Source organism: Somniosus microcephalus, unplaced genomic scaffold (genome assembly GCF_052327205.1).
Source record: "Somniosus microcephalus isolate GS21.2 unplaced genomic scaffold, FLI_Smic_1.0 unresolved_chr6, whole genome shotgun sequence".
In the NCBI taxonomy this organism is placed as follows: domain Eukaryota; kingdom Metazoa; phylum Chordata; class Chondrichthyes; order Squaliformes; family Somniosidae; genus Somniosus; species Somniosus microcephalus.
Genome location: NW_028225184.1, coordinates 44,359,226 through 44,376,612, shown reverse-complemented (window position 1 = coordinate 44,376,612; position 17,387 = coordinate 44,359,226). Strand labels below are relative to the sequence as shown.

The following is a 17,387-nucleotide window of genomic DNA, read 5'->3' as shown; positions in this document are numbered from 1 at the left end:
ATGGTCAAAGCCAATTCATGGGAATCCGCGATCATCTTTGACATCACGGACAGCATGGGGACTGGGTCAGAAGATTACTCCTGTGTGTATAAGGAAACAATGTCAGAGCGGCAGATAACCTCAGACCGAAGTGATACCGTGGAGGTAACGGTAATGGGTAAGAATCAATGTTTTCAATGTAATACAATCGGATATCACTGCTTGTCTCTCACATAATGACAATGTAGGAGAATGAAACATATGGCCTGCGGTAGCATTACATGGGCGATAGCGATTTGCCGCTCATTTTATGACCCGCCTGATTATGTTTTCCATTTAATTATGTGTACAAAATCAAATTGCGGCCGCCTGATTCAAGGATCCGCCTAAGAAAATGTTTATCACTGGAGGTTCGAACAATCAACGATTAGTGCCACAATGACAGCACGGCGCCAGGGATTTAACCCCACTGAGTGTACTGTCATCTCAAGAAGCTCTGCAAGCTTACAGGAGAATCTGCGTGCTGAGATTTTCAATAAGTTCTTGATATGCACGATATTTTAATCTAATTATCTCGTGGGTTTCCATCTCTCTCCCTGCATTGCATTTCGATAGTATTTCAGTTCCACGGGACCTTCACCAGCCAGAACGACAAGGGCAGCAGACTCATGGGAGCAACATCCGCTCCAAATTCACCTCCACATAAACACTGTGACTCCTAGAGCTGGTCGGAGGCAGGGAATTCTGTGGCGAGTGTCTCACCTCCTGACTCCACAAAGCCTTTCCACCATCTCTTTGCACAAGTCAAGAGTGGGATTGAATACTCTCCACATCTCTGGATGAGAGCAGCTGCAACTCAGGAAGCGTGACACAATCCAAGACAAAGCAGGTCACTTGATTGGCAAATTATGCAGCACTTTAAACAGTCACTCTATCCACCACCGGCACAAAGTGGCTGCAGTGTTTACCATCTACAAGTTGCACTGCAGCAAGTCACCAAGACTTCTTCGGCAGCACCTCCCAAACCTGCAACCTCTCCCACCTAGAAGGATAAGTGCAGGAGGCGCATGGGAACACCACCACCTCCAAGTTCACCTCCAAGTCACAAATCAGCCTAACTTGGATATATATCGCTGTTCTTTCATCGTCGGTAGGTAAAAAATTTGAACTCATGACATTGTTTTGCACTTTGACCACACCGGCCTCGCTAAGGTTCAATTAGAAAACCACCCACACCTTCTGAAGGGGAAACTAGGATTGACAGTAGTTGTTGGCCACGCCAGTGACAACCACAACGGTAAAGATAACAATAATTGCGTGCTCACAAAAACGGCTTAATTATTTGAAATGAGTGACTATCAAAGCCTCGCTGATTTTGGTTGCTCTCTGCCTTCCGTTGGCGGAGGTATCTTACTTCTACTGCTGCCGGTCGCTGTTAAGGGAATAATGGAGACTTTTACTCTCTCTGATCTCATCTTCACTTGGGCTAAATTAGCAGCAGTGGGCTTTTCAAAGGAACCTTTTTGTTTTTTCGCTTGTACCCCAGAGTAAAATCTCCGGCCTAAAACCGAACTTTGGAGAGTGAACTGAAGCTGATGTAGGTTCTTTCGCACCGCCATTTGATTTCCTACATTACAACAGCGAAAATACTTTAAAATTACTAAATTGGCTGTAAATTGCTTTGGGACGTTCCAAGATCATGAAAGGCGCTAGAAAAATGCAAGTCTTTTTTTCTTCATAATCGAATCCCCAACTCTCCTTTTGTGGAATCTCTGTATCCGATGTGAAACTGTGCTTCAGCACCGCACAATCATCATTGAGATCCCAACCTTGCACTTTACATGAAAATCCCCAGATGCATTTCTAATTGTACTTTCTGTTTATTTCACCACAGCTCCGCCAACAACACCAGTGATAACTCTTGATCAACCGAGTGGGGTGTATGTAGTAGGAGAGACGGTCACCGTTTCCTGCACCTTGACTGAAGATTATCGAGATAAATTTTTCTACTTTTACAAAGATAATCAATATCTGCAATCCTATCAAAATATCAGAAAGGACAACATTGGAAAAATCCCAGTAACCAGTAAAGGCCAGGGAGGGCGGTACCAGTGCCACTATAAAACCTCTGTCAAGGGAAGACGGTTAGAATCTCATCGTAGCGAGTCTGTGACGGTCACTGTAGCAGGTGAGTGACAGGGATCAATGGATTTTGTATGATTTTATCAAGCTCTTGGAATTTTTATAAAATCATGCTTTAATCATTGGAACAACATGAATGTTTTAATATTAGGATAGAGGAAGAAACCGAATGGGTTTTGAACCTATTGATCAATTCTCGAAAGGATTCATGTAATTCTGGACCTGTGTTCAATTGATGTGAATCCATTACCGACAAAGGGCATTACTGGAGATAAGGCGATGAAATTCGTCACGGGCGGTAGCTCAAAACGGGCGCTAGCGATTCGGCCGCCCGTTTTCAGCCCTGCCTGATAAAGCTTTCCATTTAATTATGTGTATAAAATCGAATCATAAATACTATGTTCAAGGATCCGCCTCCAAAAAAATGTCCCACTTCATGTTTAAACTTTAAATTTTATTGCCACAATGAAAGCACAGCGTGTGGGATTTAACTCCACTGAGTGTAGTGTCAGCTCAAGAAGCTTTCCAGATGGGCTGGCCATAACAGATTACAGGTTTCTCTGTCCGAGAACAGAATCTGCGTGCCAAGACTTTCAAAATGATCCTATTATGTGTGATATTTTAATCGAATTACTTTGTGGGTTTCCATATCTCTCTCTTCATTGCATTTCGTCAGCATTTCACTTACACGGGACCTCCACCAGCCAGAAGGACAAGGGCAGCAGGTGCATGGGAACAACATCCACTCCAAATTCACCTTCAAATAAACACAGTGGCTACTAGAGCAGGTCTGAGGCAGGGAATTCTGCGGAGAGTGTCTCACCTCCTGACTCCACAAAGCCTTTCCACCATCTCCTTGCACAACTCCAGAGTGTGATTGAATACTCTCCACATCTCTGGGTGAGAGCAGCTGCAAATCAGGAAGCGTGACACAATCCAAGACAACGCAGCTCACTTGATTGGCAAACCATGCAGCACATTAAACATTCACTCTGTCCACCACCGGCGCAAAGTCGCTGCAGTGTTTCCCATCTACAAGATGCACTGCAGCAAGTCACCAAGGCTTCTGCGGCTGCTCCTCCCAAACCAGCGTTCTATTCCTCCTAGAAGGACAAGGGCAGCAGGTACATGGGAACATCACCGCCTCAAAGTTCCCCTCCAAGTCACACACCATCCTGACTTGGACATATATTGCTGTTCCTTCATCGTTGGTACGTCCAACCCTTACAATTCATTACATTGTTGTGCACTTTGACCACACTGGCCTCACTAAGGTTCAATTAGAAAGCCACCCACACCTTCTGGAGGGGAAACTAGGGATTGACAGTAGTTGCTGGACATGCCAGCGACAACCACAATGGTATATATAAAAATAATTGTGTGCTCACAAAAACGGCTAAATTATTTCAAAAGTGTGACACTCAAAGCCTCGCTTAGATTGGTTGCTCACTGCCTTCTGTTGGCGGGGGTATCATACTTGCAGTGGTACCAGTCGCTGCTATGGGAATAATGAAGACTTTCACTCTCTCTGATCTCATCTTCACCTTGTTAAAGTAACAGCACTGGGCATTTCAAAGCAACCATTTCCTTGTTCCGCTCGCATCCCCGAGTAAAATCTCTGGCCTGAAACCGGACTTTGGACCGAGAACTTGAGCGGATTTTGGTTCTTTGGCACCACCATTTGATTTCCCACATAACAACAGCGAATACACTTCAAGATTACTAAATTGGCTGTAAACTGCTTTGGGACGTCCCATGGTTATGAATGGCGCTAGAGAATTGCAAGTCAATCTTTTTTTATAATCAATTCCCGAACTCCCCTATTGCGGAATCTCTGTATCCGATGGGAAACTGTGCTTCAACACCGCACAATCATCAATGAGTTCCCAACCTTGCACTGCACGTGGAAATCCGCAGATCCATTTCTAATTGTACTTTATATGTTTTTTACCACAGATCCGCTAACTACACCAGTGATATCACTTGATCAACCGAGTGGGGTGTATGTAGTAGGAGAGGCGATCACCATTACCTGCAATGTGACCGTAGATTATCGAGACAAATCGTTCTACTTATACAAAGATAATCAATACCTGCAATCTGATCAAATGGTCAGAAAGGACAACATTTTAACAATCCCGGTTAACAGTACTGACCAAGGAGGGCGGTACCAGTGCAAATATGGGACCCTCGTCAATGGAAGGTGGTTAGAAACTCAGCGCAGTGAGTCTGTGATGGTCACTGTAGCAGGTGAGTGACAGGGAGCAGAGGATTTTAGTATTTTTCCAGCACTCTTGGTATGTTTATAAAATCATGCTTCTATCACTGTAACTGAATTAATGGTTTAATATTTGGAGAGAGGAATAAAACAGAATTGGTTTTAAGAACATAAGGATATAAGACACAGGAGCAGGAAAGGCCATTTGGCCCTTCAAGCTTGCTCTGCCATTCAGTAGGATCATTCGCAATCTTCTACAGCATCTCCACTGTCCTGCACTATCCACATATACCTTGATTCCCTTAATATTCAAAAATCTATCTACCTCTGTCTTGAATATACTCAACGACTGAGCCTTCACAGCCCTATGGGGTACTGAATTCCAAAGATTTATCATCCAGTCAGTGTAAAAATTTCTCCTCATCTCATTCCTAAATGGCCGAAACCTTAACCTGAGACTGTGGACCTTGGATCTAGACTCACACTTCTCCACATTCTGTTCCATTTGCCCTGTCCCTGCCCACTCACTTTGCCTGTCTATATCACCTGGAAGCCTTCTTGCATTCTCCTCACACCTTAAGTTGCACCAGCTCTGTATCATCAGCAAACTTGAATATATTACAATTGGTCCCCTAATCCAAACCATTGATGTAGATTGTGAAAAGCTGAGGCCCAAGCAAAGATCCTTACATAACCCCACTTGTTACAGCCTGCCAACCCGAAAATGAATCTTTTATTGCAACTCTCTGTTTTCTGTCCGTTAACCAATCCTCAATACATGCAAATATATTATCCCCAATCCCATGAGCCCTAATTCTGTTTAGTAACCTCGTGTTTGGCACCTTATCGAATGCCTTCTGAAAATTCAAATGCACCACCTCCACTGATTCCCCCTTATCAATTCTGCCATTTACAACTTCAAAAACTCCACCAGATTTGTCATACATGATTTCACTTTCATAAATCCGTGTTGACTCTGTCAATGCTATTTGTATTTTCTGAGTGACCTATTACCATTTCCTCAATAACAGATTCGAACTATTTCCCTACTACTGATGTCAGGCTAACTGGCCTGTAGTTCCTCGTTTCCTCTCTCCCTCCTTTCATACATAGTGGGGCTAGGTTTTAATCTGATTCCTCAACTCTTGACAGGATTCATGTAACATGCCCTGCAATCACTCGCTGTGCACCTGCTCACCGCAAAGGGCATTACTGGAGATACTGTGACATTCCTCACGGGAATTAGCGTAAAACAGGCAAAAGCGAAACAGCCGCCCGATTCACACCCGACAGATTTCTGATTCCATTGCAGGCAATTGAAATGGAAATCCGGCGATGTGTAAAACGTGCTGATGTTGAGCTATCGCCTGCTTTAGGCTACTGTACAAGACGAATTTATACTCCATTGCGTCTGAATGTTGTGCATTCAATCCCGACGAAAAACATGAGCTCACAGTCCATGGCGACACTTGGAGGGTAACTTTAACCACACCCTCCAGGTGGAAAAGAGGCGGATAGGGATCGACCTTCCATTTTACTCTCCGCCCAATTATACCCTCCATTGACTTAAATGGAATCTAATATCGTGCTAGTTTACCATTGTCCCTGTGACTGAGTACTGAGGGAATGCTGTTTGATGGAGCTGAGAGATTGGATATTTAGCGATGTGAAGACAACACATTCTGACAGGGGGCGGCCGGCTATCTCTTAAAATCACGCAAAATCTGACCCTGATTTCCAATTTTACTCACTAAATGTCTGGAACTACCACAGTGGAATGTTTAACGTCAAATGGCTTCTTCCTGCCAAAGTTTTAACTCCACTGAATGTATGGTCACCTCACGAGGCACCGCCAGTGTGGGTGGCCTTGTCAGATTACAGATTCTCAGTCAGATAACCGAAACAGTGGAATGAGATTTACAAAAACATCCTGATACGCAAAATATTTTAACTTAAGTACATTTAAGGTTTCATATCACTCAATGGATTTCGTCTGCACCTCGAAATCCCTCGACTTCCATCATAAAAAAGGACGATGGCAGTCGTAGCATCTGAACAGCATAATCTCCTAGTTCCACCTCCAAGTCACACACCATCCTGACTTGGAAATATATTTGGCGTTCCTTCATCGTCGCTCGCTCAAAATCTTGGAAGTCCATACCGAACAGCATTGTGGGAGCATAAATGGGTTAAAGAAGAAGACTGACCATCATCTTCTCAAGGGCTACTGGGTTCGGGCACTAATTGCCAGCCTTGCCAGCGAAGCCCACATCCTACCGCCGAGCAACTCTGCACTGCCTGATGTGAAATGTAAATCCACACAGTTTATGGGAGTTGTTCACTCTTTTTATTCAGGTTATGGCTCGACTAAGTTAGCAGAAATGTGAATTTCAAAGGAAAATTACTTCTCCTGGTATCAAAGATGGTAATTTCAGCGATAAGCCCAGATTTTGGAACAAGATCCCCAACTGATTTATTTTCTTTTTGAAACCATCAGTTCCCTTTTTGTCGAATCTCAATTGCCGATACGAACATTTCAATTAAACACGTCACAATCGTTATTGAGTTACCAGCCTTTCATGGCAGAAGAACATGCAGAAATCCATTTCTGTTGTTCTTTACATTCATTTACCACAGATGCAGTAACAATACGAAATATATCAACGTGGAAGAGTGTGACATGATATATTTGGTACGAAGAACGAGGAGAGACAATAAAAACTAAAAGCTACAACGCTAAAGTGTACGTGTAACCAGAGAAACCTGGAGGTATTTGTGCACACATTGTTGAAGGTGGCAGGGCAGGTTGACAAAACGGTTATACAAGCATACGGGATCCTGGACTTCTTAAATAGCAGCATAAAGTACAAAAGCAAGGATGTCATAATAAACATTTATAAAACACTTGTTCGGCCTCAACTGGAGCATTGGGTCTAATTCTGGGCACCGCACTCTAGGAAGGGTTGGAAGGCCTTAGAGAAGGGCAGAGAAGATTTACGAGGACGATTCCAGGGAGGACGGACCTCAGTTACGTGGATAGAGTAGAGAAGCTGGGGTAGTTCTCCTTAGAGCAGAGAAGGTGGAGAGGAAGTTTGATTTGTACAATCAGACCTGCGTCCCCTGGTTACCTACCTTGCTGTCACTGGAAAAACGTTCTCCTTATTTAATCTATCTAAACGCTTCATGATTTTGATCACCTCTATTAAATCTCTACTCAACCTTCTCTGCTCTGACGAGTCAATCACAGCTTCTCCAGTCTCTCAATATAACTGAAATCCCTCTTCCCTGGAACCATTCTGGTAAATCTCCTCTACACCATCTGTAAGGCATTGACATCCTTCCTAAAGTGTAGTGCCCTATTCTGGGACACAGTATTCCTACATGGCGTCTAACCAGTGATTCCTACAGCTTTAGCATATCTTCTTTGACTTTGTAGTCTAAGCCTCTGTTTGATACAGCTTTTCTTTAAATGTAACCTCAGCCTATCCCGCCACATTCAAAGACTTGTGCATGTGCACCCCAGGACCCTCTGTTCCTGCACCACGTTTGAAATTGTACAATTTCGTTTAAACATTCCCTCTTAATTCTTTCTACGAAATTGTATCACTTCACACTTATCTGCATTAGATTTCATCTGCCATGTTTCTCTCAATTTCACCAGTCTCTCTATGTAATCCTGAAATAAAAACAGAACATGCTGTAAATACTCAGCAGGCCAGGCAGCCTCTGTAGAGAGAGAAACAGTGTTAACGTTTCACATCGATGATCTTTCCTCAGAACTGGAAAACTTGGAGTTATAAAACATTTTAAGCAAATGCAGAGGCAGTGAAATGGGGAAGGGAGGAAAGATCAAATGGGAAGGTCTGTGTTAGGTTGGAAGGCAGGAAAGATTAAATTACAGTAGGTCTGATTGTACAATGCAAAAGGAGATGGTATGGGACCAGTAAAGAAACAAAAGCTGGGTCTAGAGGAAGTGTAAATGGGAATAGCAGAATCATGTCCCCTTGATGTGTGTTGATATCATCCTCACTGCTCACTATATTTTCGACTGTCTTGTCTTCTCCAAACGTTTCAGTTATCCCCTGTGTACACAAGCCCAGCTCATTCATATTTTGGTTCTCAAGAATAAGTCTATATTGCATTTTGAATCGATGGTCACTACTTGTTCCTTTCGAATTACAGGTCTACCCAAACCAAATATATCAATGGATTCCAATGTTCTTGTGAAGGGTGGAGAAGTCACCTTTAACTGTACAAGCCCACGGGAGCTTCCTGGCATCACATTTTACTTATACAGACATGGAGAAACGAATCACTCGGATGTCCAGCATGCTGCTGCAGGGTGTAATTCTCTCACCTTCACCATCAGGAATATAGGTCATTCCGATGGAGGAAGTTACACCTGCCTGTACAAAGCGGATGTGAGCGGAAGGCGGCTAACATCGGCTCTGAGTGACCCTGTACATATAACTGTAGGAGGTGAGTGAGATTCACAGAGTCACTGTATTTATCGGACCCCAGCACAAGGGGTGCTTGCATCATAGTTAGTCTGCATCAGTTGTTCTGTTTAAGGATTAAAACTGGCATGTAAATGACATCAATATGTTAAAATTCTTATTGGATGTTGACTCATAGGCTGCACACTTTACACCCCGTCATACAGGACTGAACAGGTGGGCGATGTGACATTGCCCACTTTTACGCCAGTGCCCGAATACCCTTTGACTCTTATTCCATTAAGTGTTTGCTACTTACTGCGTGACTGATGGCAGAACTAAAGCGCTAACCATTGGATGGTTTTACTTCTCCAACTCCGATTAAAAGTTTGATTCACTCGCTTTCTCCTGTAGTTCCTCATCGATTCTATAATAGTGCAAGATTAACCCTAGGGAAGCTGAGAAAAAAAATATTCACGTTACCGACTTTAACAAAAGGTCATTTTAACCTGGTAAGCAATAAGCAAAACAAACAATCTGCTGTTTGAAATATACAACAGTTCAGTCGGCGTCTGTGGAGAGAGCAGGATGTTGTGACAAAGGTCCGCACCTAAAAAATTAGCTCAACTCATTCTCTCCTCGCATGCGCAGTTTTGACCCAATGACCAGAATGAAACTTACAGAATGAAACTGATTAATTTACGTGCAATCTGTTATATTTTTGCCGCCAGCTGGGAACAGTCGCTTTGTCCCAGAACACGGTTAATATCCAATGAAAGAATCAAAGAATGAACGAGGCAACTAATCAATCGAACAATGAGAATCAGCTTCGTGCTGCGTCATGTTCTCCCAATGCATTGTGACGTCAAATGCATGCCAAACCCCCGCCGACTTTATTACTGATTCGCTGATATTGCAGCACTGATTTAATGCGGGTCATTTATTATAAAAAACAGAGAGGAGGAGAGAACGACTTTGAACATCTGAGGCACGTTTTCGAAACAGTGAAAATCCAAGGATCCGCTAACATTAAGTATCGCGAGTGTTGGAAATGCTATGCCATTTTATGTGAAGAGACAAGGGAATCTGAGGTCGTTCTCCTTAGAGCAGAGAATGTTAAGGGGAGATGTAATAGAATGGTTCAAAATTATGAGGGTTTACGATAGAGCAAATAAGGAGAAACTGATTCTACTGGCAGTAGGGTCGATAACCACAGGGCACAGATTAAAGATCACTGGCAAAACACAGAGGTGAGATAAAATTATTAAATAAACAAGCGAGTTGTTGTAATCTGGAATGCACTGCCTGAAAGTGAGGTGGAAGCAGATTAAATAGTAACATTCCAAAGGGAATCGGACATATACTTGAAAGTGAGAACAAAATGCAGGGCTGTGGGGAATGAGCAGAGGTGTGATACTATTTGTATAGCTCTTTCACAGGCACGATGGGCCAAATGGACTCATTCTTTTCTGTGCAATTCTATGATATTATATCAACCTTTTAATTTCTTATGTATTTTTTCTGTTTTGGAATTCACTCCGGATCCACTGCCTATCTGTGGCTTCTGTTAAGCTGCAGATTATCTATTTTTTGTAGAAACTTTTGTTTAACTTGGTTACGCTGTGTCCCTTTACCTCACTTAGATAAATCCTTTGCGCTGGAGGCTGGTGTTGGCTCTGCTGTGGGTCTGATTCTCATCTTTTTTCTGTTGGGTGTGTGCTTCTGGAAGAAAGGTGGGTTAATCAACATGCATTATCCGTTCATTACAGACATGCAGACCATGCTTACTGCCGCCTCTCCATGAACACAGTACTGACAACCTCCTCCAACCATCTCCCACTTCACCCATAAGCTCGGACTGTAAATATTTGGAAATCGTAGACTGACAGGCGAAATAGCGAGGGTCGAAGCAGAAAGGGTCCTGGGTAGAAATGCGTCTTTGGTGGAAGCACATAACGGGTGTATTTTAAATAGCCGCCTGTTATTTGCTCCATCCGATATTTAGTATCATTGATTTCAATAGAATATAGATTTTAACGTAGAATGGGCGGCTCAACGCTACTGCTAATTTTGAGCAACTGCATTGCTGGGGTACAAATGTGTCTTACTTGATCGTGCAAGATGGATGATATCGCATTTGCCACCTGTAGTATTCCCCATGTATGGAACTGAATGTCCTGTGGGGTGTAGAACATGCAGAGTGAGCGATACCGCCCATTTTCCTTTACCAGTCAAGTGGAATTCCAACCCACAGTGTCACATTGTAACGAATGAATCGAAAAACTCGGTATTCTTAGTCTGGAAGGAGACGGCTGAGAGGTGATTTTGTGGAGGTGGTTAGGGTAGTACATGAGTATGGAGGAGGAAAATCTGCAACACAGCATGGAATGAAATTATAGTTTGGCGGAGCGGGAGATGGGCGCTGTGTACAATGGAAATCCTGCCTGAATTCGACCGTTTCCCACCGGTGGGTTTATTTAAAAGTACCCCCTTCGGGTTCCTTCATAAAACATTGGTTGGTTGTGTCGGGACAGTTATGGTGCTGAGGCACAGGTTTCTGTGTCCAAAAGACCTTTTCAGCTCATTGACTCTACTCTTATTCCTATTTTGTAAACCATTATTTGGCTCAGATTTCTAACACTTACATTTTCTTCTCAGGGAAGTGGAGAAGCAGCAGAGAAATGAGGTGAGATCATTGACTGTTGAATTGTCAATTACAACCACACCTGGCCAAGATAAAACTCAGATGCAGATGTTCAGGAATAATTGTACCCTGTATACTTCACTTCCTTTTCATATTAGAAAGAAACTCCCCCACTCACACTCACGCACACATTCCAACACGCAATTAGACGTATATACATACATACACTCACAAATATGTATATATATACACAGACTGGTATACATAATCACACACATTCACACACAAGAACACATATATTTTCTCATACGTTCAGTGAAAGACACAGATACACGCTCATAATAAAGCATACACTCAAACTCAAGCACACACATATTAAAACACACATACACACACTCAAACACACAATCATAATAAAACACACACACACTCAAACACACACACAATCACACACACTCAAACACACACACAATCACACAAACTCAACCATATTCAAACACTAATCCAGGCAGTTTTCACTTACTTCAGTAATTTTGTTTGCATCTGCACTGCATCCCATTAAATGTGTTTTTGTTCATTATCTCATTAAACTATAGCCTTTCTCATCTGGGGATCCCATATTAACGACAGCTCAATGAGAGATGAAATCCCTCTTTGTGCTCACTGAATCGATATCGCGAATCGGTTTGTGATGATTTCATCAAATTCTTATTTTTAGCCCAATGGAAATTCTGCTCGCCAAAAAGATTGTCCAACGGGAGGAAATATTCACAAACTATGTAATGGTGCCGCTTCACATGGTGAGAGCAGGAGATAGGTCCTCATTAATCACCTTAGACGTCAAACTAATCATTAGTTCCAGGGTAACAAGGAATAACCTGGCCTGGGAACAGTTGGATAAACACATGTTCCAGGACGTGGGCAGAGAGATACTTCTACATATAACATGGGATCCATGTCTGAAATCCAATCAATACCTGTATCAAGAATTTAATGATCTGTGACATCGAAAATAAAATGATTAATTGACGATATATGTTGTTTTAAGGAACACAGCGCCTCCTGGTGACCAAAGCAGTGAGACCCTGACATGGAAGTTCAGTTTTGTATTCGTACATCCAAAATTCTCCTTTGCATTTAGCTTTTCTTGCAGTTAACGAAAAGGAATGAACACAATATTATTGTTACATTTCTAGTAACCGTTTGTAGACATTTTATTGTATTAGCAAGCCAACTGTGAATCACATAAACTGTCAATCATTCTGAATCATTTAGTGAATCTGACCAAGAATCAAAATAAACTCTGAATATATATTTTCATCATTCAATGAAAGTGATTTTTCAGACAGGGAGTGATGAGGGAGTGTAGTCAACAGATGCAGAGAGGATAGTCGGAAACAGGTCGCTGGACCCGGCACATAGATGTAAAACAAACCCCTTTTTTATTCCGACCCACTGTGCTAATTTGTTTCTAATAGGAAATCTGATCATGCATTGTTTTAAATATTTATATATTTACAGTACAGTAGTGTAATAGATGGCAATTGCTGAAGCAAGTTGAGTCGGTAATAGCATCACAGGTTTTTGCAAACATGCTGTGAAGCTGCACCACGCCACCACTGGTGGATAGATGTAATTACAGTATGCCAAATTCCTGTCGCAGATTTTGATTCTACAAGTGAATCAAGCAGAGGAATTTATCATGAGCAATGTGAAGCAACTAATTACAATCGGAAGTGCGATTTATAAAGAGCACAAAAGATTTGTATGGTATTGCTCATCGAATTCGCAGTGCAATAGGCATGTGGAGTCCGGGCTAAGTAGAGTCTTCAAGTGCAGCACTGCAGGGTCATCTTCTTAGGGTGTCAGTCGGAACCGAGGATGACTTGCTTCCACACTAAAAATTAGTTCTCAGGTGACTACACGCTCTGTCAAAGGTGGGGCAGACGGTGGTTGAAGGGGTGGGTTGGTGGGCTGCATGGGTTGACGTGCGCTCCTTCCACTTTTTGCTCTTGTAGGGTAGTGGATTACTGGACCGGGGTACACAGATGTAATTAAATTCCAATGTTGGCCGTTTTTCCCTTTTGTACAATACTTCACGTTTTATTGTTATTTAATGTTAAATAGCAAAACCCTTTCAAAGATGTGAAGCTAACACATTGGGTTAGGAGGAGCATCGAACTTCTTCTCCAGTAACGTTTAATGCGTTGTAGTGCCACCCGTGGTTAGATGGTGTAACAACAGTGTGAGAAATGTACATATAAAGTTTCCAGAATAAAGGATCACATAGGTTATTATAATGAGAAAAGATTGAACAAAAAGGATGACAACATTTTTACAACAGCAAGTAAGATTTTGTAGAGAGGTAGCAACATGCCTGTATGATGTAAATATTTCGGAATCAAGTGTTTCCTTATTCAAATAGCTAAAGTTATTATCATGGATAAAAATGCATTAATATTCAACAATCGAGAGTTTAGCACTCATTGAGATCACAGGACAACTCTAGATTAGGCAAGCTATCGCTGCATCAGCGATAATCCGAGAAACATCAAGTCATACAGTGAAAATCTACTGCCCATGTCGAGAGAAACCTCAGCCAACCCATCCACTTCCTGGAGAAACCGAGGAATTGAGAAGGGAAGCTCAGCATAGGAGGTGCATTCACTTCCTAGTGGATAGTCAAATACCCATTGGTAGTTGTCAATGGCCAGCTAGTTCCCACTATTGAGTGTGGAGATGGTGTCCCATCCATATGATGCTAAACAAAACCTCCATAGGAATAAAACTCTTTAATAAAAGAGGGAAATGCTCTAAGTATTTAAACATCAATCCATTTGTTATTGTGTTTTATTTTGTTTAGATGCTGTTCTTAACCTGCAAACATTGCCGAGAGTAAACGCTGTAAGTTAAAAATGCACTGGGATTTTATTTTTCCATTGATGTGGACTTTTATCTCGCTCATTCCATCTCCTGGAACGATGTGTCCAAATATTTGTTGCCTTCTCCAACAGAGTTCTTCTTCTTTTGAAATATCACAATTGCCTTGTCCAGTAATTAATATACACGAGGACAAAAATGTTTTTGATCACACTTCAATATGTCTTTAAACGGCGACAGAATGATGTCCAATGCAGAATAATGAACGGATCTCTATTTTTCTAAGCGGATTGAACAAATGTATTTGCAATAGAACAATAATATTTGAGGGGTGAGGTGTAGATTTGGGCCCGCTATAGGAACTGAAGGGAAATTACAGAGTTCAATTACCACGAATGCAGCTGCAAACACACTCCTGTACAAGCGAATCTAGGCAGTGTACAGCATTTACAGTTTAACAATTGGTTAATGTCTGGAATATGCAGAGCATTTTGACATAAACAAGACCATTTTCTATTTCACCCACTGAACCAACATGCGCTTTCCACGTCTTACACACAACATCCTAGTATCCCACCTGGAAAGTTAAGTTGTCCCTTCATTTTCCAATGCTGTCAGAGATAGGCGCTGGAACTTTTGGCTTAGAGTGGGCCTAAAACAGTGATCTGGATTCAGCCGCCCATTTTACACCTTACTGATGTCCCTTTCCATCGATGTCAAAGTGATCGGTGGCCGAACCCTTATCGTCCCTTCAGCACCTCTGATCAAGTAGAAAATTCCTCCCGCTCTCTGTTTCCATCATGTCCTGTTGCCCTGCTGCTGCTCGAGAGTCCCTTCTTGTTTTAAACAAACAGCATTACCTGAGGTGAAACCTTCATCTGCAAATGTAACCGTTAGCAGACAGTTAATACCCTTTAGAGCAGTGCAATATTCCCCGTTTAATACTGCTCACTCCAACAACGCTGCTTTTGACATTTTTCGGCTTCTGCCTTGGAGCATCAGCTGATAGAATTTAGCTGAACTGTTACCAGAGTGTAGTTGTTCGATTGCATTTCTGACCATTTGCACCATTCCTTTCAGAGTCAGCGAGACACCGTCCAAAACCTCGGTGAGGACTCCGTCCTCTATGCAGCAGTGAAACTCGAGAAGACCAGGCACATCCATCTCAACAGTACCGGACAATGCCATGGTCATCAGCATTTCACCCATTAAAATATTATTCAGCGAGACTTTGTGTTTGCAAGAAGCCATCTATAGAAATGTAATCTGTGAGAAATGTCTGACCCCACTCCAGGTTATTAGTTTACTTTGTGCGTAATTTAAACAAACATTTTAGAACATGGTAACCAGGAGCCGGCCATTCAGCCCCTCGAGCCTTCGCTATGGAATGAGATCATGGTTGGTCCGAAGCTCAACTCGGTTTACCCGGTTTGTGCCTAATCATTTGATACGCTGACCTAACAAAACTTTTCAATCCCTCTCTCGAAATCTCCTATTGTCCCCCAGCACAGAGCCTTTCTGCGGGTAAACTTCTAAATTTCTACAAAACTTCGCGTGAAGATGTGCTTCCTGAATTTGCTTCTGAGCGGCCTACCTCTAATTTTATAATTACCTTGTTATAGATTTCATTACCAGAAGAAATAGATTACCTATAGCCAACCTATCAGATAGTGTAAACATTTTAAGAACCTTGATTAATTTACACAATAATCTCCTGTACTCAAGGGAAAACAATCCAAGTCAATGCAACCTATCCTCAGAATGTAACTCTCTAAGCTCCGGTAACATTCTGGTGAATCTGCGCTGCACCCCTTCCAAGGCCAATAGTTCCTTCCTGAAGAGCGATGCCCAGAAATGGCCGCAGTATTCCAGACCGGGTCTGACCAAGGATTTGTACAACTCAAGTTTAAATTCCATCCTTTTTGCCATGTTCCTTGAGATAATTGTGACTGAATTGCTGTTTCTGTGTAGCCGGGCACAAAATGCAAACTTGGCCCCCAGTCATGAATTTGAATAATCGATTAACCGCCGGATTGGGGGCTATCAATTTCGCCAATACTCTCGGCACCACCTTGCAGCAGGAGGGTAGAAGCGGTGTTTTAGTAAAGTAAAACTTCTTACTAAGCTTGCACATTACAGAACGGACCTCACTTTGGGGAAATTAGAATAGATCAGGAAACTTCATGAACATCTTTGCCCTCTCCGCTACTGCTGGAGTTTCCTCCAGGAAGTCAATTCTGCTCTAAATAATTTGGTGTAAAATATGTTTTTGCTTTTACTGCCTGGGTGCTAAGTTTCACCATAGCAGAGCGCCGAATGTTAAATCTGGCGCAGAGTATCGCGCGCACCTTGAGGAATGGGATTGACTTTCCTTTCACTGACAAAAACGGGGTTTATTATGTTAAAACTGTGCGACTCCCCTCTGCCCTGCCAGAGTTTCCTCTCTGCGCTCTGCCCGGGTGATGCTTTGTTGCAGGAAATAATTATAACTGTTAATGGCATGGAAGATGATTTAATAGCTTTATAATAGCATATGCATTTGAGCGTACAGCAATGTCATGCGTTCAGTATCTGAATAAAGGCATTACAATTTCGCAGAAGTCTAATTACACAGTAGTGGCGTTTGTTTATTTACTACAAGGTCCCATGAGGTTGGAAAGTCCAATAAAAACAACTTGCATTTATATCCTTTCCTTAAACGGTCCAAGGTGTTTCACAGGAAGGTAAGCAGAAAAAAATTGAGATCGAGGTATCTGAGAAGATATATATTCCTTGGCTCACCTAGAGTGCAAAAATCAATCTGTCTCAGCCTTGAATATGCTCAACGAATCAGCATCCACAGCCCTCTGGGGTAGAGAATTCCAATGATTCATAACCCTCTGAATGAAGTTATTCCTCCTGATCTCAGGAATGAATCTATTGAACCTTCGTTGCACCACTCCTAAGGCATGTATATCCTTGCTCCGATAAGGAGATAAAAATGGCTGAGACGTTAAACCGAGTCCCCGCTTACTTTCTCAAGTAGACATAAAGTATCCAATGGCACTATTCGATAATGCGCAGGGGAGTTCTCCCCTGTGTTCTGGAC

General features: G+C 42.3%; 1 protein-coding gene and 1 long non-coding RNA gene across 2 annotated transcripts; both read left to right on the top strand.

Moving 5' to 3' along the window:
• On the top strand, window positions 1-10,579 carry LOC147087248 (leukocyte immunoglobulin-like receptor subfamily B member 3). Its single transcript, XM_085978132.1, has 5 exons — window positions 1-157; window positions 1,874-2,167; window positions 4,078-4,371; window positions 8,522-8,818; window positions 10,419-10,579. Exons 1-5 carry the CDS (start codon window positions 1-3, stop codon window positions 10,577-10,579), a joined length of 1,203 nt encoding a protein of 400 aa, XP_085834258.1.
• Window positions 10,580-13,317: 2,738 nt separating this feature from the next.
• LOC147087247 (uncharacterized) lies at window positions 13,318-16,905 on the top strand. The gene is made up of 2 exons (XR_015075603.1): window positions 13,318-14,323; window positions 15,380-16,905. It is a non-coding gene; the product is annotated as an uncharacterized LOC147087247 (long non-coding RNA).
• The last annotated feature ends 482 nt before the right edge of the window (window positions 16,906-17,387 follow it).